The 24811-nt window shown below is 37.1% G+C and overlaps 1 protein-coding gene across 1 annotated transcript in view; it reads left to right on the top strand.

Annotated features, from left to right (window-relative positions):
* Positions 1-24811, top strand: part of LOC121381126 (UPF0415 protein C7orf25 homolog) — a 165493-nt gene that overhangs the window by 84717 nt on the left and 55965 nt on the right. The window contains exon 3 of the mRNA XM_041510259.1: positions 16488-16722. Coding sequence (XP_041366193.1) covers positions 16488-16722 — 235 coding nt within the window. The remainder of the gene's footprint in view (positions 1-16487; positions 16723-24811) is intronic.

Raw genomic sequence — 24811 nt, 5'->3', positions numbered from 1 at the left:
ACCAAGATAACGACCCCCACATACATACCGGCACTAGCCTCGGTGGCGTCATGGTTAAGCCATCAAACATAAGGCCGGTAGATACAGGGTTCGCAGCCTGGTACCGGCTCCCACCCAGAGCGAGTTTTAATGACTCAATGGGTAGGTGTAAGACCACTGCACCCACTGTCCTGGACAGACAGCCTAGATAACTGAGGTGTATGCCCAGGGCAGTATGCTTGAACCTTAATTGGATATAAGCACAAAAATAAGTTGAAATGAAACAACACACCAGCAAATTGATTAATTTTAAAGGTTAACTTTATAACAAAATGATTAATTATTAGCTATATAGTTTTAATCTATTTTAATGTATACTTTATATTCCAAATAATTAGTAAAAAGTGTTATTCATACTTTTGCTTTCATGTAAGCATCCAGCCAGTGCACCACAACTGGTACATATATGGGATAGTGCATATAAAAGATTTCTTTGCTGCTAATTAAAAAGAGAAGTGGCGACAGCGGGTTTCCTCCCTCAATATCTGTGTGGTCCTTAACCATATGTCCGACACCATATAACTGTAAATAAACTGTGTTGAGTGTGTCGTTAAATAAAACATTTCTTTCATGTAAGCATGGCAAATCGCCTTACTATCTATCTGTCCTAAACGTTCCAAACTTAATACGAAAGCAAAGAGGGCATACTACAGTGAAACCCCTCTAAACCGAACACCCTTGGGTCCAAAACAAATGTCCGGTTTTAAGAGGGATCCGGTTTAGAGAGGTTAAGTTATGTCCTGGTTATCAAGAAGAGACTCTGTAAAATGTCCGGTATTGACGGTCCGGCAAAAGACCAAAATGGACCGAAAAGGACCAAAATGGACCAATGTAACACTGAAACGGACCGAAATGGATCAAAGAAACACCGAAATGGACCACAATTTTATCCAGAAGTTGTAATATCCCCTTCTGTGAGTCTTTTAATATTGTTTATTAAACAAAAATAATATATATACATGTATATTGGTGTTTCCCCCAGACTGGGTCAGAGGGGCAGGGTGCTGGAATATAGGGACAGGGTGGTGATCTTAAGAGGCAAGGTGCTGATCAATAATGGCAAGGTTCCATTTCAGAATTCTCAAACACGGATTTTAATCAAATATAAAAAAATGTGTGTATTTTGTCATTTATATTTTGTGTAAATTATCACCTCAACATATATAAGTATAACGATGCTTAATTACAAGAACAAGTGTGCAGATAATGAGCCAGATAGTCTTAAAGGTGAGTCAGTGTTGGGCAGAAAAAAAAGTATTTTAACGGCAGCATGGCGCCAGTCAGTTACGGCAAGGGGTCAGGAACTAAATGGGCAGCAGGGTGGTCCATGTTTGTGGCGGGGCGTAGCGCCCTTCCATTCCATATTAGGAAAATGGCTAATATATATATATATAGAGAGAGAGACAGAGAGAGAGGGGTTATTACCCTCGTGTATTTCGGTATCATCAATATCATATATTAGGAATAAAAATTGTATTATGCGAGCCTCTGGCGAACATAATACATTATTTTTATTCCTAATATATGATATTGACGATACCGAAATACACGAGGGTAATAATCTCTTTATTATATAATCTTAAGCTTAATACAACGTGTTTTTGTAAACTGTACACGCAACTTTAATTCCAGTCCGCCATTACTAGATATTCAAATGACGTAAGAATATGTGGCACGGTGTATTTTTGAATGGAAATGACGTCAAACTCGAATGACGTCATTTTGGATGTCCTTACATCAAAATAAAGTTATGCCTAACGTCTTTTGTTTTCTGAACGCTGGACAGCTTTCAGTGTCAAATTGCCATTGAAATGTTTTTATTCGATGACTATGAATGCATACGTCAATTATGGAGTGTCACCCAAGTACGTTTGCTTAAATGTCAATAAACCTAGTGTCGTGACCTCGATTAATTTACATCTAATTTTGCAAAGTTATCAAATTCTTAAAGTATGTGATCTTAAAAACATCACATACTTTGATTGCACTGAAAATGTAAGATATTGTATGATAAAAAAATAAATAAAAATAAAATGTTTTATTTAACGACGCACTCAACACATTTTATTTATGGTGAATTACAAAACTCAAGTGCACCACATTATTGTAACTGTTAACTACATATACTATGGGTTGAAATTACAATAGGTGTTGCAAAAGGACTCCTATCAATTTATTTGGAAGAGAATATTTGTGTGTGAAGAATATTTCTTGATCGTGATAATTTATTTTTATTTCCCCATATATTTTAGGACAATGAATGTTCCATAATAGTGTAGACGCGATATCGTATTGCCTGTTCACAGAGGGTTTAAGCTTCCTTTAAAACTTGTATATGGTATTTTTTTGTGTTTTAATGGCTGCTATGATCTTGTTTATATCACTGATGCTAGTTGTTACATAGTATAAGTTATAATCGGCATTACAGAACAGACTCTAATACTTTTCAACTGTTGGGTACACCTAGCGAGATACATATTATTTTGTTTTGTTTTTAAATCACCATCAAAGTGTTGTGGGATACAAACACAAAGAGATCAGAAAACATCAAGTTTGTTTAATATAATAGTGCTTAAATATGATGGTTATGCCAGTGGGCCCTATCACAAACTGTTCTGTTCATGTAGTGTATCGAGAATTTATATCACAGATAACCATGACAAGAATGGATTCCTGACATAATTTGACATTTTTAATGATATATTTTGTCTCGAAGATATTTTAGCAATATCACATGTTCCTGTCTGTGTGTTGATTGTATGCATTTGTCTGTGTGAATCTTTGTATTAATGTATTAATTATGATTTTTAAAGTCTCATTTCAATGTTATTTTGGCCCATTTCGGTTATTTATGGTCCATTTCGATCTGTTTCTGTCCCATTTCGGTCCCATATTGGTCCATTTTGGTCAGTTTAGGTCCCTTTCAGTGTTTCATCGGTCCATTTTGGTCCCTTTTGGTGTTTCGTTGGTCCATTTCGGTCCCTTTCTGTCTTTTTCAGTCCATTTCGGTCCTTTTCGGTCCATTTTGGTCTTTCATCGGACCCCGGTATTGAGGGAATTCCGGTTTACAGAGGGTCCGGTCTTGTGAGGTTTCACTGTATTCATTACATGACGTCATTCATGACCATTTTCAGGACGTCATTATCCTCACAAAGTATGTCACTATTCTAGGGTCATGTATTCTTTGGGCCAGGTGTTGTATTCTTTTGCAGGATTTTCAATAAAATTTATAAAATTGAAATAATCTTTATTGGAAAAGAAAACATGTATTGTGATCTCCCAGTATTTAACGACAACTTGTCAAACAATATTTTGGTCTGGTTTCCATTCCTTTAAACAAATACAAAGACTGTCACCTTTATCATCAATTTATTTTGTATGATTGTATAAAGTTAATTACTGTAAACTGGATTAATATTGTGACATAATTTCTTATAGTTTTTTTGGCGAGTACATATCTTAGTGTATATCTGCAATGTGTAAATTTCATGAATGACCATTGACATCTGCAATGTGTATCTGCAAAGAAATAAAATGTGTGCATATAAATTTTACACATTGAGATTGGGAACAAACGATGTAAAATTTATATACGTAAAATTACACATTGAGATTGGGCACAAACGATGTAAAATTTATATACGTAAAATTACACATTGAGATAGGGAACAAACAATGTAAAATTTATATACGTAAAATTAATTACACATTGAGATTGGGAACAAACCATGTAAAATTTATATACGTAAAATTACACATTGAGATTGGGCACAAACCATGTAAAATTTATATACGTAAAATTACACATTGAGATTGGGCACAAACTACGTAAAATTTCACATTGAGATTGGGCACAAACCATGTAAAATTTATATACGTAAAATTTCACATTGAGATTGGGCACAAACCATGTAAAATTTATATAAGTAAAATTTCACATTGAGATTGGGCACAAACCATGTAAAATTTACATACGTAAAATTTCACATTGGGATTGGGCACAAACCATGTAAAATTTATATACGTAAAATTTCACATTGAGATTGGGCACAAACCATGTAAAATTTATATAAGTAAAAACAAAGTCTTTGTCTCATCCACCAATTTTCTCAACATTTCGTAAATATACTATTAACATCATCAGGAGATTTCTGAACATAAAAACCAAGTACTGATTAAACATTTTAAATTTATATATGTGTGCAATCTGTTTTTTTCTCTATTATTTCCACTGATTCAAAAACACCAATCCCGGCCTCCTCTTTTCACATTAAATTGATATGATCATTTGCTCAATTTGTGGAGGAGTTGAAACAAGGATTTGATTAATGATAAATAGTACAAGTGGAAGCATTGTATTGACATTTAAGGTTCAACAGAAGGCCATTTCCTTGATTTTGTTATAATAGTATTGAAAATCAGCTGGTCATGCAGGTCTTTGTGTGGAATGCATTACAAAAGGCAAACATACATTGACATTTACCAGCCAATCAAAATCAATGTTGTTATTTCCACATCTTGTACAAAATCAGAGTAAATTTGAATGTGCATCTATAACCATTTCAGGGCGGGACGTAGCCCAGTGGTAAAAATGCTCGCTTGATGCGCAATCGGTCTGGGATCGATCCCCATCAGTGGGCCCATTGGGCTATTTCTCGCTCCATCCAGTACACCACGACTGGTACATCAAAGGCCATGGTATATGCTATCCTGTCTGTGGGATGGTGCATATAAAAGATCCCTTGCTGCTAATCGAAAAGAGTAACGCATGAAGTGGGGACAGCGGGTTTCCTCTCTCAGTATATGTGTGGTCCTTAACCATATGTCTGATGCCATATAACCGTAAATAAAATGTGTTGAGTGCATCGTTAAATAAAACATTTCTTCCTTATAACCATTTCATATTGAGAATGTAATTTCGTATTAATTAGTGTGACTTTATTTAATATTTTCATATTAAGAAAAGAAACCACAGGGCTCACACTGGAACAAATTTTGTTTTAGCCAATTTTTAAATATGTAGAGTATTTTCTTCAAAATTATTGAAAATGATTAATTTAAAGAAAAATGTATCAGCTAAAGATTATGGGCCGAATTTACGAAGCCTGTTTTTTTTCTTAAACGCAGGCATTTAAGCATTGTAAATATGTGCCAAAGACATAAAGAGGCTTAGTAAATTCGGCCCTCAATGTTGTAGCCATTTTGTATAAAAATTAGCAACTGACTAATTTGGCAATGGACAGGTGAGCCCTGAAAGCCACATATTTAGTTGGACAGACATGGAAACTTGAGGCTTCATGCTAGACATATATGTTAGGGAACGTAATTTTGCTTCATGTGTTTATTTGACTTAAAATTCTTTGGTCGTGCAATGTATAAGCTGATCTACAACTCAACAATGCCCGTGCATATTTCATGTTGATTTGATTGATGCAACATTTCTTGCTTTGATTAAAAAAAATTGATTAAAATATAGTGTGTGAAACTTTCATGATGAAAATTGGGCAGAATACATTGATCTATAACACGATATACTGATCAGTAAAAGTTAAAGTTTGTTTTGTTTAACAACACCACTAGAGCACATTGATTTATTAATCATCGGCTATTGGATGTCAAACATTTGGTAATATTAACATATTGTCTTAGAGAGAAAATCTGCTACATTTTTCCAATAGTAGCAAGGGATCTTTTATATGCATCATACCATAGACAGGATAGTACATATCAAGATCTTTGATATCCCAGTCGTGGTGCACTGGCTAGAATGAGAAATAGCCCAATGAGCCCACTGACAAGGATCGATCCTTGACTGGTGTTTATAATCCCACGAAACTTATTTTTCATAATTTAAAAAATGCACGTTCATCTTAAAAATAACAGTTACCTGTATGGATACGAGTTCTAGTCTATTTTTAGAGAGTATTTCTTATCTATACTACTCAAAAGAATTTAAGGGTCAAAAATTTATAACCAAATAAGTTTCAGAGTGTATTAGATTGATGATGTAAATTACACCAATTTTTTTTTTTATTGTTCCATATTTACAAAAAAAACACAAATAAGCGTCACTGTATACAAGAAAGTCACATGACATGCTGTCAAAGTTGAAGGTTGTCAAACATGGATTTTACACATTAGAACATTCGTTTAATAGTGTGTGAATCCACCCCTGGCGCAAATACACTCGACACATCGTTGCCTCATGCTGTTGATCAGACGTCTGAAGAACTCTTGGGGAATGGCCTGCCACTCTGCCATAAGAAGTTGACCCAGATCATGAAGGTTGGCCGGAGGGGCATGGTTATCCCGAACTCTTCTGCCTAATTCGTCCCAGGCGTTCTCTATTGGGGCCAAGTCAGGCGAATATGCTGGCCAATCCATCCTGGCGATACCTTGTTGTCTCAGAAAGTCCGTTACCACCCTGGCGCGGTGGGGTCTGGCATTGTCATCCTGCAGAACTGCCCCGCCGCCAATCTGCTGAAGGCCTGGAAGAACCAACGGCCGGATAATCTCATTCAGATAGCGGATTCCATTCAGATTGCCATCCACCACATAGAGGGGGGTCCTGTGGTGGATAGAGATGCCGCCCCACACCATGACGCTGCCACCACTGAACCGGTGACGTTGTCTAACGTTAACGTCAGCGAAGCGCTCCCCAGGACGTCTGTAGACACGAACCCGACCGTCGTTGAACTGGAGACTAAACCTGGACTCATCAGTGAACATCACTCGACCCCACTGAACACGTTGCCACCGCAGATGAAGCGTGCACCAGTGACGTCTGGCCGTTCTGTGACGTGGTAGGAGTGGTGGTCGAACAGCCTGGCGACGGCAGCGTAGATTATTGGCTCTCAGACAATTGCGTATGGTTTGATCAGACACTCGAGTTCCAGTCGCAGTCCACAGATTGTCACGTAATCGACGTGCAGTGGTTGTGCGTTGACGTAGAGCCATATTGGTGAGGTAGCGGTCCTCTCTATTTGTAGTGCTTCGGGGTCTTCCCGAACGTGGACGATTTCGAACAGAATTCGTTGCTTGGTACCGTTGCCACAGTCGGCCAATGACACTCTGACTGACACCAAGTCTCAGAGCAACATTTCTTTGCGTATTGCCATCCTGAAGCCAAGCAATAGCCCTTCCTCGATCTTCGATAGTCAGTTGACGTCGTACCATTGTCGAATTTGGAGTGTGCACCGTACACGAACGCAAGCTCCAATTATACGGAAATTCAGCATTGGGAACATGGAATACACGTGCAAAGCGTGCAAATGAAGCGCTTTGTGAAAAAGCAAGTTATGGGCACTTAGCAGACCTTTCGCTTTCGCCCTAATTTACGTGCAAAGCGTGCAAATGAAGCACTTTGTGAAAAAGCAAGTTATGGGCACTTAGCAGACCTTTCGCTTTCGCCCTAATTTACGTGCAAATGTAAGCATGTTTTCGCCATTAGAACTAGTCGACAGTGTCAATGACAGTGGATTTTAATTCATTTATGGGTTGCTTAGACCCACTTTCGTCAAAATGGAACAATACCATGCGTGACATTATGGTCTAGCTAATATAATTGACATTCAGAAAATAATGTCGAAAATATCGTCTGACCCTTAAATTCTTTGGAGTAGTATATTTCAACATCACACATTTTTGTTTCACTCTGTTGTAGCTTTATCGAGATGTGCTATGCATGTAGGTTTGTAAATTAAGCAAACATGGTGTTCATTTTCACAGGTTGAAACAAGGATCTGTAGCTTTAATTTATTTTTAAATTACTCTCTTTGAATCCCATTAGTTCGTATTTTTATCAATGTCTTGTTAACATTTAAGGCCCATTTTGACAGTCTATTTTACCAAATTAATTGTATCATGAATAATTTTTTAAAATAAATCTCTGTGTTTCTTTTGTTGTTTACTATATTCTGTGACAATGCAGTCTTTTGTTAAATGTGCAGTGATATTTCTTGCTAAACATTGCAAGATACCACTGGTCTGCAAATCAACTATACATGAATTTCATATTGATTTCACAAACAGAATAGAATATATGTTTAACGACATCCCAATTTCACTAACAATACAGTACACTTGTTGCTGCAATTAAATAATTGAATTTAAAAATTAAACCACAGGCATAGCATCAAATGTATAAACGGTATATAATGATCATGGTGAAAATCCAGCTATCCACAAGAGTTTGTTTGTTTTGTTTAACTACACCACTAGAGCACATTGATTAATTAATAATCAGTTGTTAATTTGATAATTCTGATACTTAATCTTCAGAAGAAACCTGCTACATTTTTCCATTAGCAATGGATCTTTTCATGTGCATTTTCCACAGACAGGACAGGACATACCATTGCCTTTGACTTACTAGTCGTAGGGCACCAGGGCCTCGTTCCATGAAGCAATCTTAGCACTACTATTGGTGTAAATACCAACCATCATCACCTTGACTTTTTTCGATGATTGCCAGCCCATTCCACGAGACGGCGTAGCTTGCTATCATTGCTTAGCAAATAAATGGACAAAATTACTTCATGGGTGTACAATATCAATCAATACATGCAAGATGCTTCAAAAATTTAGTAATCAATTTATTATTTAACTAATTCACACTTCTTCGCAAAGACGATCTTAATCGTTAAAGGGGAATTTATGATTACCGTAAGGTTGCTTTGTGGAATGGCCGTGAAGTTTACGGTGCCAGTTGTAAAACTCACCTTAAATCACTACAATTAACGTTAGCTACAATTCTTTTGTGGAACGGGGCCCAGGTCCACAACAAAATTATACATTTATTAACAACTCAGTCATGAGGCAGCACTTTATTAGATGCATTTCAGGAACAATATTACACTAAAAGGTTCTTTAAAAATATTGCTTGCCAACCTATTCACTATATATATGCTCTGGGGACATTACAGTTTTTATCCATAATATCGATGTCATAAACCCATTTGATATTTTGCAGTATTAACTCGGTTAACAATGTTTTGCTGTCAGTGGGTCATTTGTTTTTATAAGTGTATTACTTTAGATCTGTGATTTACTAAATATCAAAATAAAATGTTATTTTGAAAGTATAGGAAGTATTATAGGAAGTATCATAGGATAAATAATATTCTCTACTTGTGTCAACCTCATCTAGTTAATCACTGTATTTGTCTCAGCAGAGCCTTTAACAAATACTGATTACCGGTAACACAGACTTGGCTGATATTTTCCATATTAAAAAACCACTATATTTATGTCATTTATATTTTTATAATTTTTTTAAAGTTACATAATTATTTATTTATTGTTATTTTGATATGGGAAATGACCAATGAATGAATGAATGAATGTTTAACAACACCCCAGCATAAAAATACATGGCTATTGGGTATAATACAGTGATAAAAATACACGATTTGATGATCAACATCAATATCAATTTAAAAAATACAGTGTAAAGAGATGTACAAAGTATAAATATCACAAATATGTAAAAATTTCGTGTATATGAATATCAGATAAATATATTAAAATTTTGATTAAATGTAAACATGTCATAGAAATTTCAAAATAATCGAAATGATTCCATCACATTTTGTCTTCCAAATATATCTTTCCAGTGCTTCTAAAACTTTAGAAAGTCTGCACTCAAATCTTTAATGAAGGAAGGAAATGTTTTATTTAACGACACACTCAACACATTTTATTTTACAGTTATACGGCATCAGACATGTTTAAGGACCACACAGATATGGAGAGAGGAAACCTGCTGTCGCCACTTCAAGGGCTATTCTTTTCGATTAGCAGCAAGGGTTCTTTTATATGCATCATCCCAAAGATAGGGTAGTACATACCACAGCCTTTGATATACCAGTCGTGGATACTGGCTGGGACAAGAAATAGCCCAATGGGCCCACTGATGGGGATCGATCCCAGACCAACCACGCATCGAGCGAGCGCTTTATTAGTGGGCGACGTCCCGCCCCCCAAAATCTTTAATGATGTCAAAAGCATACAATTTATATGGTGTTGTCATGGTGTTAGTGTCTCAGACTCTTAAAAGTTTTACAAGCATCAGGCCAGGAATGTCACACAACCACAATACCTATATTTTTAATATCTGGGGTGGGAATTCTTCTCAGATCAGCTGTTTTCCTCTCATGAAACATTGCGTTTCCTCGCATTTTCATAATCTTTAATTTCCTCCAAAATGTGTCAGATTGCACAGATTTTTAACCTAGGATTTCAAGAACTTCCGGGACCCCTCTAGATTTCCTCTCTGTTTTTTACAGTTCACCAATTCCCACCTCTGTAATATATTTAAATTTTAGTCGTACAAATACGCAACAAGAACATACATCAGGCAATGTCTGCTTTACATTATACTAATAAAAGGCCAAGCAGTTCAGAGACTGGGTATAATGATGCACATGCTGGTCTGTCATGCAGAAAAGTGATTGTCGGGTTATGCAGATTGAGTTTACTCAGCCCACAGACAACATTATAAGTCCTACTGTTACCAATTACCAAGACACCTACAAGGAAGAAAAAATGTAGCCTCCAGACTCAAGGCATCTGCTGCTACGTATCTGTAGCTGCTAATCATTTTCTCTCAGTTAGTGATGACTGTCTTCAATGGTCTCTGGTTAGGGTTGACTGCATAGTTTTACAGTTACAAAAAAGAAGCCGCTGTTTTGGACAGTTCTGAAGAAGACAGTAATTTTGTATTTCATGATACAACAAAATGGGGCATGCCATATATACTGAATGCCAGAAGAAACACAGATTATTTAAAATATATGTTTTATGATAAAATGATTTCGGTAAATAGACGGTCACAATGGGCTTTAAATGTTTACAAGACATTGGTAATTTTAATAGACATAAAAACTACTGAGATTCAGAGTGAATAGTTTTAAATAAATTAAAGTAAATTAATATTTGTGGGTTTTTTATTGATCAGTATATCTTGTCATAGATCAGTGTATTCATCGTGAAACTTTCACACACTATATTTTATTTTATTTTTTTAATCAAATGTATACATGTAGTTAGTTTGTAATTAGAATAAGTTTACAAATGCTAATTTTTATTTAAATGATAAATGATAAATGTATATCAACCTGTAAGTCTTCTATAATAAATTCTTAAAACAAGCAAAATTTAATGGTACTGATGAAACTTATTTTCACATTGCTTTTGGGGGGGGGGGGGGGGGATTTAGCTCAGTCGGTTTAGTGCTCGGCTGAAGTGTTCGCATCGCAGAATCGAACCACCTCGGCAGATCCGTTCAACTGATTAGGTTTTTTCTCGTTCCAACCAGGGCACCACAACTGGTCAAAGGCTGTGGTATGTGCTTTCCTGTCTGTGGAAAAGTGCATATAAAAGATCCCTTGCTACATTAGGAAAATGTAGTGGGTTTCCTCTATTGACTACGAGTCAGAATTACCAAATGTTTGAAATCCAATAGCCGATGATTATTTAATCAAATGTACTCTAGTACAAACTTTTTTCACATCGCTTTTGGAATGGGGAATGGGAAAAAAGTTTAACGTGCACATTCAGAACAAGCTGTTGTAGCGCATGCCTGTCCTGGGCACAAGTACCGGCATTCGCCGGTTCCTCCGTCCAGGACAGGAAAGGCTTTCATCTTCGGGCAGAGTACGTCACGAAAACGTTCCTCACCGAACAAAGCCCGAAAGTAACCCGATGTCCAAAACAGAACCATGTAGGTTAATGCCGAGCCATACATTGTTCACTTCTTTTTTTTTTGTAACACCCCCCCCCCCCCCCCCTTTTATTTGTTTACGTATTTAAATACATCATACTGAGATGTTTCCTCATGCCAAATCCCATGTTTGTATATGCCATATTTAATTACTTAATTGACGTTTCCTTCTTTGGACAGTGATACAGATTTCATTATGTACAACCCGATTTGTATCTTTGTGCTAAATATAGTAAGTGTAAGGCTTCAGATCAAGTGATGCGTGACCGACGTCACGGACCATATGATTGCCCTGCTCATTAAAGATCGGCAATTTCCGCTAAGAGCTTGTATCTGGGGGGTTTTATGGAGCAATTTTAAATAATTTATTTTCATTTTTTCATTTTTTTTAGGTGATTCAATTTGTAATTAATTTTACATGGATGGTGCCAAATATAGGTCACATGGCATGTTTCCTTTAATTCCATAAAGCTCTAAAATATACTCTAAAAAAAAGTAGGGGAACCTGAAATATTAATGTTAATATCAACTGTTAGACCGAAAATATGTTTTGACCACAGACATCCTAGTAAAAACATTCATGTCTGTTTATCAACACACCGAAACACATTCCATAGTTTGCACATGCATCACGCAGTTGCCCCGTACATATGCGTGGGGTGTCATTCTCGATTTTGACAATTTCCAAGAAGGTCCCATTAATCACTGTGGAACATCATTTCTGTCAATCTTTGTCATTCTGTTGATCATACAGTTGTTATTGTTTTGCTTTGAGTCATTTTTATTGTTTGAATTTGCGATTTACTGATAAAAAAACATCAACTTTCAAATTTCACTTCTGACCCCAATCGTCCTTCAAGATCTTTGGTGGTCATAAAACCTACTGTAATACTGAACTACCAGTTATAATGTTTGCCCAATTAATTCACTATTATCTTATAAACATTCCCCACAGCTAATTCTTATTAGAGTTCCTCTACTTTTTTTGAACAGTATACATCTCAGAGGTCTTAATTTTTCACAGTCTATCCCAAAAACCAATAATTATGTCTCATTTCCAGCAGGCCATATTTTTTCTTAGCAGGACATATTGAAAACAGACCAGCAGGAAAATATTTCTTCTTGTCTGCCATTTTGAAAACAGACCAGCAGGACATATTTCTTCTTGTCTGCCATTTTGAAAACAGACCAGCAGGACATATTTTAATTCTTTTTTCAAGACCTGGGGTGCAACTTAGATCAATCAGTGGATCACTTGCCTCAGGTGCTTGGACTATAGAGGATCGAACCTCTGTGGCAGATCCCCCCCCCCCTCCCCCCCCCCCCATTTCCAATCATGTTCCACAACTGATATATCAAATGCTGTGTTTAGTGCTGTCCTGTCAGTGGAAGATCCCTTGCTGCTGATGAAAAAATGTAATGGGTTTCCTCTGAAGATGGTGTGTCAGAGTTACTAAATGTTTGATATCTATAGCCGATGATTAATTAATCAATGTGCAATTGTTCCCAGTTTCATATCTGGGATTGTTCCTGCTGTTTATACTTTCACAATTTAAAATTAAACCTCTCAATACTTTTCTCTTTACATTTGCCTGTTTAATTAATTAAAAGGGGAAAGTTTTAAAGGAAATGTTTTATTTAACGACATACTCAACACATTTTATTTACGATTATAATGGTGTCGGACATGTGGTTAAGGACTACACAGATGTTGAGGGAGGAAACCAGCTGTCGCCAATTCATGGACTACTCTTTTTGATTAGTAATAAGGGATCTTTTATATGCACCATCCCATAGACAAGATAACACATACCACAGCCTTTGATGTACCAGTCGTGGTGCACTGGCTGGAGTGAGAAATAGCCCAATGGGCCCACTGATGGGGATCGATCCCAAACCGACCGCGCATCAAGCGAGCACTTTACCACTTAAGGAAGGGGTATTTATTTCAGGCATAGTTGGTAATATTTTCCATCTTTATATACTAATGTGCAGTTTGTTGTTAACCAGAAAATCAATTTTTATAAATATACATTTATAGTATTAATTAAAATTTAAAATGCTTACATGTTCATTCATGCATTTAAAGTCAACTGTTTTTCAAGATTAATATATAAGCCACATTGTTTTTTTAAAGAACATTTAATTCTTAATAATTTAAACAAGTTGTCTTATTAAATTGAATTAAATACTTAAATAATTTTCTTGGATTTTTAAAAAGACAAAATCTATAGAAGAAGCTAAACAAATTAATGTTTAAATTTAATTAACTTTTAAGCCATTTTGTATTCCTTTTTTAAAGAGTATGAATTTGCTAAAGCTTAAACTTATTGCCTGTGTAATTTAATTAATATATAAGCCATTTCCATAGTAAATATATAGGTTAATCTTACAGATTATAGTAGCGATAGATTTTTTCATGTAGACTGTCCTACATATAGAACAGCAGATACAATGACTTAGAATACCAGTTGTAGAAAACTGTCTGCAATCTGTAATATAATATGAAGGCCGTTTTAACAGTTTCCCATCATTCAACCGCTTCTCTTTTCATTTGTACTGCCAACAGCCCTTTTTGTACTTACTTGATGCCACATTTCGTAAGGATCGTTCTGTGCTCATGGTCAAATTGAATAACATACCCACATCATGTTAAATATTGCGTACAAAAGTGAATTCCCTAAATACAACAGTTATGAAGATCACCATATTTGTTACTTAACATAGAAGTGGCTATATACATGGTGGTCATATATATAGCCTTGGATAATAACTGACCTGGGTCAAGCTGCTGGCGCTCCTTTGTACCTGGCAGTGTGGGTGGTCCCCTTTCCCTGCCTTCCCTCCCTTAACAACCCTTTCCGTCCTGGACAGAGGAGCCGGCTGAGGCCAGCACATGTGCCTATGACAACCGTGTGCTATAGGTAGTACTAAACCAAATAACTTCCGGCTGGGTCAAAGTTCGAGGTGCACCGAATATTTGAAAGAGAAGTTAACATCACAAGGACCTGTGATTGGTGATAAATGTGTGTTGGTTGTAAAAAAAATTAGTTTCATCTGGACAAAAAATGTATGTAATTTTATGGGAGGTATCTGTAAAAAAAAAAGGTACTCAAATTTTGTGAAAAACTAGGGGTGTTGCAAAAACATCTGGTTATACCAAAAATGAGCCATGAAAGGTACCATTTTCTTCAGTTATTACTTTGAGGTAGGGATTATATTACTGATATTTATGGATCATAGTTTGGTTGATATATTGCATATAGTGTTTTTAAACGCAAACGTTAACATGGTCGCCTATGGGATTTTATTTGGTATATTACAATTTGTAAGGTCACCACACACCATCTAAACTTGTGGAGAAATAAATTGATCCACCAAGGAGTATCAGTCAAGTGGCCCATCAAGAAACGAGTGCTCTACCACTGATCTAAACATGTAGATGCCACCCACTATGAGTTTCGGAAACGAGTGCTCTACCACTGATCTAAACGTAGATGCCACCCACTATGAGTTTCGGAAACGAGTGCTCTACCACTGATCTAAACGTAGATGCCACCCACTATGAGTTTCGGAAACGAGTGCTCTACCACTGATCTAAACATGTAGATGCCACCCACTATGAGTTTCGGAAACGAGTGCTCTACCACTGATCTAAACATGTAGATGCCACCCACTATGAGTTTCGGAAACAAGTGCTCTACCACTGAACTAAACATGTAGATGCCACCCACTATGAGTTTCGGAAACGAGTGCTCTACCACTGATCTAAACATGTAGATGCCACCCACTATGAGTTTCGGAAACGAGTGCTCTACCACTGATCTAAACATGTAGATGCCACCCACTATGAGTTTCAGAAAATGTTCCTTTAAACAGTTCATTGCTTAATTTTAACATAGAACAGTTACTACTACATCAGATGATCATAGTGAAACAGTCTTTTGATACAGTAGGATCAGTTTTATCAATTACAATTATGTTTAGATATATTTTATATGTTAGTCTGCTCTGAATTGCTTTTGAGCAACCATCTGCTTTAATAGACCACCTTCCTATTATTTCTATTATTCCTATTATTGTGTTTTTGTGGGGTGTTTGAGTGGCTGTTTAACACAAGTTTAATGTTATTGTTATTGTGGTACTTGACAGCAGTACTTTAATATTTGTGCATTTCTGTTTAATTGTTTAGCCACAGAAGTGCGGTGATGAGATCCACGAGAGTCACGTGAGGAGCAGTACTGTAATATTTCTGTTTAATTCTACAGCTATAGAAGTGCGGTGTTGAGATCCACGAGAGTCACGTGAGGAGCAGTACTGTAATATTTCTGTTTAATTCTACAGCTACAGAAGTGCGGTGTTGAGATCCACACGAGAGTCACGTGAGGAGCAGTACTGTAATATTTCTGTTTAATTCTACAGCTACAGAAGTGCGGTGTTGAGATCCACAAGAGTCACGTGAGGAGCAGTACTGTAATATTTCTGTTTAATTCTACAGCTACAGAAGTGCGGTGTTGAGATCCACAAGAGTCACGTGAGGAGCAGTACTGTAATATTTCTGTTTAATTCTACAGCTACAGAAGTGCGGTGTTGAGATCCACGAGAGTCACGTGAGGAGCAGTACTGTAATATTTGTGTTTAATTCTACAGCTACAGAAGTGCGGTGTTGAGATCCACAAGAGTCACGTGAGGAGCAGTACTGTAATATTTCTGTTTAATTCTACAGCTACAGAAGTGCGGTGTTGAGATCCACGAGAGTCATGTGAGAAGCAGTAACCTCGGCCACTATGCAGCTGTACTGCATGCCACCGAGAACTTCCCTGGCGTCGTCCACATCCTCAAACCATTCTCATCACCGCAAAAACCAGACAGCCTCATTGTCGACATGGTTGCTGCTCAAGGACACATGTGGGTGAAGGTCATTGCAAGGAAGGCTCAAGCTCTACACTTGGTGTGGGCAGGTAAGTAGTATGGAAGCAATTAAATGAAGATAATAATGGGAGTATATGACTCTTCCCCAAATTTCACAGATATGTCAATTTCCCACTGTCATTTTTTTTTTTACTTTCAGCATGCTACAACTACTCATTTTTTTCTTTATTTTTTTCTTTCTCGCTGCACTTGACTTCAACTGTTTTATATTTTTGGTTGACATTCCTGATTTAGAGAACCCTGAAAATCCAGTGACTTAATTTGGAATGATTCTGATAAATTTGTTTTTTGGAATACATGCTATATTTTGGTTCGAGAGGTGTTAATGTATTTCAGAATACTGTTGGTACCATTTTTCTCTCACCTTGACAAAGTAAAAATGTGAGATATACATGCAGGTATTACTTTTCTGACAGTGGTGGCGGCAACAGTGGCTTCAACTTTTGCGCCAAAGTTTAATGAACCAGCCTCGGTGGCATCGTTGTTAAGCCATCGTACATAAGGCTAGTAGGTACAGGGTTCGCAGTTCTGTAGCGGCTCCCACCCAGAGTGAGTTTTAATGACTCGGTGGGACAGACAGCCCAGACAGCTGAGGTGTGTGCTCAGGACAGCATGCTTGAACTTTAATTGGATATAAGCACGAAAATAAGTTGAAATGAATTGAAAATGTTAACGTTTCTCATTTAGATCTGTTTCTCACAAACTGTAAGTCCTAGGTCAGTGAAACTTTGTTTATAGTTGTACCTATGGATGTTCATCACACTGAGCTGAAACTTGGTTTATAGTTACATCTATGGATGTTCATCACACTGAGCTGAAACTGGGTTCATAGTTACATCTATGGATGTTCATCACACTGAGCTGAAACTGGGTTCATAGTTACATCTATGGATGTTCATCACACTGAGCTGAAACTTGGTTTATAGTTACATCTATGGATGTTCATCACACTGAGCTGAAACTGGGTTCATAGTTACATCTATGGATGTTCATCACACTGAGCTGAAACTTGGTTTATAGTTACATCTATGGATGTTCATCACACTGAGCTGAAACTTGGTTCATAGTTACATCTATGGATGTTCATCACAGATATTCAGTTTCATAGAATTCTTACTAAAAATTTCACTAGCTTCCAAAATACTAGTATATTCATCTGCCTTTGTACAATATAATCTGCCTACAAAGACCAACTATTGGAGTTGGAGATTATGGTCATTTATGAATAGGTGGTCTTTGTATTGAGGTGAAATTCATGCATTTTTGGTTGTTATATAAAGGTGGTTGTTATATAAAGTGACCGGCCTCGGTGGCGTCGTGGCAGGCCATCGGTCTACAGGCTGGTAGGTACTGGGTTCGGATCCCAGTCGAGGCATGGGATTTTTAATCCAGATACCGACTCCAAACCCTGAGTGAGTGCTCAGCAAGGCTCAATGGGTAGGTGTAAACCACTTGCACCGACCAGTGATCCATAACTGGTTCAACAAAGGCCATGGTTTGTGCTATCCTGCCTGTGGGAAGCGCAAATAAAAGATCCCTTGCTGCTAATAGGAAGAGTAGCCCATGTAGTGGCGACAGCGGGTTTCCTCTCAAACTCTGTGTGGTCCTTAACCATATGTCTGACGCCATATAACCGTAAATAAAATGTGTTGAGTGCATCGTTAAATAAAACATTTCTTTCTTTCTTACTATATAAAGTGTCCATTGTAGCACATTTTGTTAAATTTAAATAACCAAGTTATTTTGATGTTATTTAATCACTGAAGGCTGACAAAGGACAATTAACATTAATCCACTTCTACAAGATAAACAGTATTTCATAATAGATCATTGAGAATTTTCTACTGGTTACACATATCAACTTTCACATTTCTGTACAATTTCAGAAAATTAGAACAAACAAAATTCAAAATACACAGATTAATATATCAAATGATCCAAATTCTTGTCGAATTAAACAAAATAGATTATGTTTTCTGCGTTTTCAACTTATCTCCTGCACTGGACATCTCACATTTGTCTGTATTTGGTGCCAGCTGAAGGAACTGGGGCAATTCTGACTTAATTTTTCTCCCAGTGGATTGCATTGTTCTGCTTGATTTAATAAATAAAACTTAGCTCATCCTTGTCTTGAATTCAAGTGTTCATGTTACTATGGTGATGCCAAATTCAGTTTGTCCCCATAGTGTGTGTGAATATTGCAACAAGTTAAAATTCATATTAAAAAGAACCCAAGACAATATCTTATATTAATAAGTGTTGACCTTTCCTTGCGTGCTTGCATGCTTACCCACATGCCCATCTACCAATTCTCCCACCTGCAATCTGGGGAAGGACCCGGTAATGTGGGTTTTGCCAGATCGGTTTTAAAAGTTCTGCTTTCTTCTCGTCCAAGCAGTCTTGCATAAGACCCAGAAATGGACGGTGGGTGGCCAGATTGGAGAAAGAAAGTAGAGGTGCAAAGCATAAATAATTTTGTGCAAAAGAAATGTTCTTATAGTGTTATTCGGCACTCAGTGTTTCATTTGTTAGTTATGTTCTTCCATGTTTTGACATCAACTGGGGATGCATAGTTTTTTTTAGAGTACAGAGGTAGGCAGAGAAGCGCACCTTTCTTACAAAATTAAGTGAAATAAACCAGCTGCAATGCAGTTTCAAATTTGAACTCTTATATATTAATTTTGAAAACTCGAACTCCCTGAAACTCGAACTATTTCCTTGTCCCCTTCAAGATCGAGTTATCGAAGTTTGACTGTGTGTGTGTGTGTATATACATACACACACATACACATACACACACACATACACACACACACACACACACACACACACACACACCGTGAAACCCCTCTAAACCGGACATCCATGGGAAATGTAAAATGTCCGGTTATTATAGGTGTCTGGTTTTCAGGTGTCTGCATTTAACCGTCATTTATTTCCGCTAATGACATTTAGCTGGACGTTCCGTCATGTTGAAAATCGATACGAAAATAAAACGTTACTAACATCTGTTCGACCATGCAAAGCCAACGTTACTTTTGCTTACTCTTTATTTCGCTAAATAAACATTTTTAAAAGAACAAATTCACACACACAGTGAATTATATTCACTTTTGTGAAGGAACATATAGACCATAAATCACATTCGTAACTTAATAAAAACACCTAACCCAAACCCAGCCTATCTTAACCAAAATTACAACACAATGCATGTTAATTAAATATCAAAACTGGCAATCGGTCTTTTAATTGATTATTGCCATGTTGCCAAACTTGCCTACTTAGCAGCGTTTACCAGTGATTACAATGATAACAGCGAACTCGTGCATGTGCATATTACGTGTTCGCAGACAGGTAATCTGGCCAGAGTGATATTAGGAGCAATTAGTGGTGCACATTGATTGGTATCGGTTTGATCGTCTGGTTTTCAGGGGGAAGATTTACACTAAATTGACACATTGGGACCGAATTGTTTGTCCGGTGTCCAGTTTAGAGGGGTACAATATAGTGTTAAAAGTTCGTAAATCACAGGACCGTGGAAAACATCTGGTTTTGAGGGGTTTCACTGTATATAACAATAAAAATTAAATATAGTCAGACCTCGTTACAAAGACCACATTCGTCCTTGGGTCACTTTTTTGTTATATTGAAATTGTTGTTATATCAATTTATTAATCATCGGCTGTTGGGTGCCAATAGTAGCAAGTGATCATTTATATGTACCATCCCACATACAGGATAACATATACCAAGGCATTTAACATACCAGTCGTGGTGCACTGGCTGCAGTGAGAAATAGCCCAATGGTCTCACCGATGGGGATGGATCATAAACCATCATTAAATACTAAATATATTATTATTAATCAAAGCGCATTTACAGTCGATCTAATAGATTGGTACATATTTCGTTTACAAAATGTCATAAAACTAGTAGACTTGATTGTTCAAAGTTAATCCTTTAATTGAATGACTAAAGGCTTATGTTCAAAAGCAATACATGTCTACAGAGTTAGCCGACATCGGTAACTCAGACATCATGTGACACTGTCGGCTGGCGATGAAATCAAGGATGACAAACGGCTGTGTGTACTGCCAATGTACTGCGGCATCTGTGATTATTTAATGCTATTGTAAAGAGGTGTTTTTAGATGTTGGGTGCACATTTGTTCCTAATTTGCTCTGTCGGTGTCGGAAGGTGTGAATTCCAGTGTAATGAACAGAATAACATTGGTGTACGTTTGTTCCCGACAATTTGTGGTCGGATGGTGTAAATGTCATAGTAACGACTGTCGTTATAACGAGGTCTGACTGTAATTGATTTAATAATGAAAAATACCTTCTAAACCTCATTAAAAAGAAGAGTTCTGTTGCCTACTCATTTGGAATTTAAGCATACTTTTAAAAATATGTAATTTTATGAAATGTTTAATTATTTTCTGGTACGTTAAACATTACCTCTATTTCATTATTTTTTACAATATTGGCTGTGGCTGGACTTAAGGGTATATACTACCAAATCAAATCCCATAGATGACAATTGTAACATATGTGGCTAAAACTCCTACCTGCAGCGTATCAATCGACATAAATGCCACGGATATAATACTACCTACCCCTCGCACTTAAACTGAATCAGAAAAAATTGGGGGTCAAGCTGCTCATTTCTGAGATAATGGGTAGCATCTATGACTACCCTAGTTCCGCACAAAATTCAAGTACTTTTTTTTACAGGTACCCCATACATGTTTCAAGCACAAGGCTACTTGACACATTGGTACTAGATGAAATAAAATTGCATTTTTTTTTTTACCCAGATGAAACTATTATTTTTTACAACCAACACACTGACATTTATAACCAATCACAGGACTTGTGGTGTTCACTTCTCTATCAAAAGTTTGGTGCACCTCGAACTTTGACCCAGCTGGAAGTTATTTGGTTTAGTACTACCTTAAGTATCCCTTTACAGGTTGCATAGTACCAAAGAAGAGAGTACCGTGTCAAGGTTCGACGTGCACCGTCAAATATTTACGGAGTAAAAGCAGCTGTGGGTGTGATTGGTAGTAATATGTGACATTGATTATTTGTGCAAATACTATTATCCATTGACAATAAATAAATACACTTTTATTTGTTATACAGTTGTTATGCAGTATATACCAGAGGTTGAAACTAATGCGGGGTACCCCCAAAAATGGAACTGCAATTTTGAGCAAAAATGACGGTTGCTATTAAAAACATAAATTAAATCTCTTAAATGATACGTGACCCCCCATTTTCTTGCAGCTAGATTAGATGTGAGGTGCCACACTTTCTATTGCTGTACTTCCTGGGTGTGTTGAAACGCTGCTTATATCAGTTTTATTAGTAAACGTTAACATTACCGGCAATAGGAATTGATTTGGTCTAATGGAACCTATAGAAGATAGTTTTTATAAAATGCCCCGTGTCTGTCTGATCTAAACATATATCATTAATGGGATGTATTTTGTTACAAAACACCTGATCACAGAAACCAAAGATGTTATTAAAGGGTTCATGTTATAAAAGATTTAAAGAAAAAAACAATTATCCCAAAAAATATTTTTGTTTTTTAATAGCTATACGTGGCTATAACCTAACCAAAAAAAAGAAATTGTTTGCTGTACATTATGGATCCATTAAAAAAATCATTCTTATGTCTTTTGGTAGAAGAGAAATAAATAAGTAAAAATGAAATAAAACGACTGGTGATTGATTATTTGCTAACATAGTTGATCATGTTACACTTTCTGTTGACCGGTTTTTATCACCATACTTTCATGAAGGTTACTGTACATAAAAGCCAACTGTTGCTTTTTAATGTTTTGGGGTTGTTGTTTAAATTTATTATCGAAAATATCCATTTATTGGGAAAAGATCTATGATGTTTCTTGGGACAGGATTCAGCAAAACAAAAATGTGTGATGTTGAAATATACTACTCAAAAGAATTTAAGGGTCAGACGATATTTTCGACATTATTTTCTGAATGTCAATTATATTAGCTAGACCATAATGTCACGCATGGTATTGTTCCATTTTGACGAAAGTGGGTCTAAGCAACCCATAAATGAATTAAAATCCACTGTCATTGACACTGTCGACTAGTTCTAATGGCGAAAACATGCTTACATTTGCACGTAAATTAGGGCGAAAGCGAAAGGTCTGCTAAGTGCCCATAACTTGCTTTTTCACAAAGCGCTTCATTTGCACGCTTTGCACATGTATTCCATGTTCCCAATGCTGAATTTCCGTATAATTGGAGCTTGCGTTCGTGTACGGTGCACACTCCAAATTCGACAATGGTACGACTTCAACTGACTATCGAAGATCGAGGAAGGGCTATTGCTTGGCTTCAGGATGGCAATACGCAAAGAAATGTTGCTCTGAGACTTGGTGTCAGTCAGAGTGTCGTTGGCTGACTGTGGCAACGGTACCAAGCAACGAATTCTGTTCGAAATCGTCCACGTTCGGGAAGACCCGAAGCACTACAAATAGAGAGGACCGCTACATCACCAATATGGCTCTACGTCAACGCACAACCACTGCACGCCGATTACGTGACAATCTGCGGACTGCGACTGGAACTCGAGTGTCTGATCAAACCATGCGCAATCATCTGAGAGTCAATAATCTACGCTGCCGTCGCCAGGCTGTTCGACCACCACTCCTACCACGTCACAGAACGGCCAGACGTCACTGGTGCACGCTTCATCTGCGGTGGCAACGTGTTCAGTGGGGTCGAGTGATGTTCACTGATGAGTCCAGGTTTAGTCTCCAGTTCAACGACGGTCGGGTTCGTGTCTACAGACGTCTCCTGGGGAGCGCTTCGCTGACGTTAACGTTAGACAACGTCACCGGTTCGGTGGTGGCAGCGTCATGGTGTGGGGCGGCATCTCTATCCACCACAGGACAAAAGTCTTCTGTGGAACCCCAAAGCTTGACAGCCAGTGTTGCTCCATTTGGCCAGTGCTTTATCCTAGCTTCATCATAGAGGGGGCAGAATTGTAGGATCTGTTCTGGGGATTGTGATCCTGTTTGGCATGGACATTCATCAATGTCTGCCAGTTTCAGGTGGTACATATGGGATCGGAGATGGCAAACTACGATTCATATCCCAATATTTGGTGATTTTCGTTGTTGGTAAAATTATCAAATTTATTATCAAATTAGTTGTCGCAATCAGCTATCAATCCCTAAAAATGACCACAACGTTCCGCCATTGTTGTCAAGTGAAAATACTTGTCGAAAACGACTTTTTGAACTCAAAATTCCAAGGTATTTTCCATTAAAAAACAACAAACAAAAGCTAGCATGCTGTCAAATAAACTGCATCCTGTTAAAAAAAATTTTTTTAATCCGGTGAGTGTCATGTGCAAAACGGCAGGAAATATGAAATGGGAAATACATTGTATACAGTATGTCGACGTTGGGCAAGATATCTTGCCTGCAGTAGTCAGAAGGTTAACCACTAGTTTATTTTTATGTTAGGATATCCAAAATGACATCATTCATGTTTGACGTCATTTCCATTCAAAAAGACAGACACAACATCACATATTCTTATGTCATTTGAATATCTAGTAATGGCTGGCTGGAATTAAAGTTGTGTATACAGTTTACAAAAACGTTTTGTATTAAGCTTGAGATATTATAATAAAGAGATTATTACCCTCATGTGTTTCGGTATCGTCAACATCATACATTAGGCTAGCTATAATACAATTTTTATTCCTAATATATGATACTGACGATACGGAAACACTCTCTGGTAATAACCTCTATATGTGTTTTATATGAGTTTCAACATTATTCATTTTAGAGTTACATGCCAATTCATCAGTTCATCTAATGCAAATGGTCTATGCATTGGTGAATCTGACCATTATTGTGGAAGGTGGGTAATGGTCTGGAAAGAGACATTCCATCTGAATATTACTAGTCTAAATGTTATACGGCTCAAATTACATGTTTATTGGATCATGTAGGTTTGTGGCCTGTTTCTGATTTACGAGTTGAGTCAGTTGTGGCTTCGAAAGTTTTCTTAAAGTTTCTTTGTTTTTTTTAACAGCACCACTATAGCGCATTGATTTATT

The sequence above is a fragment of the Gigantopelta aegis genome, chromosome 9 (genome assembly GCF_016097555.1).
Source record: "Gigantopelta aegis isolate Gae_Host chromosome 9, Gae_host_genome, whole genome shotgun sequence".
NCBI classification, from domain to species: Eukaryota; Metazoa; Mollusca; class Gastropoda; order Neomphalida; family Peltospiridae; genus Gigantopelta; species Gigantopelta aegis.
This window is presented reverse-complemented; position numbering and strand designations above follow the sequence as displayed.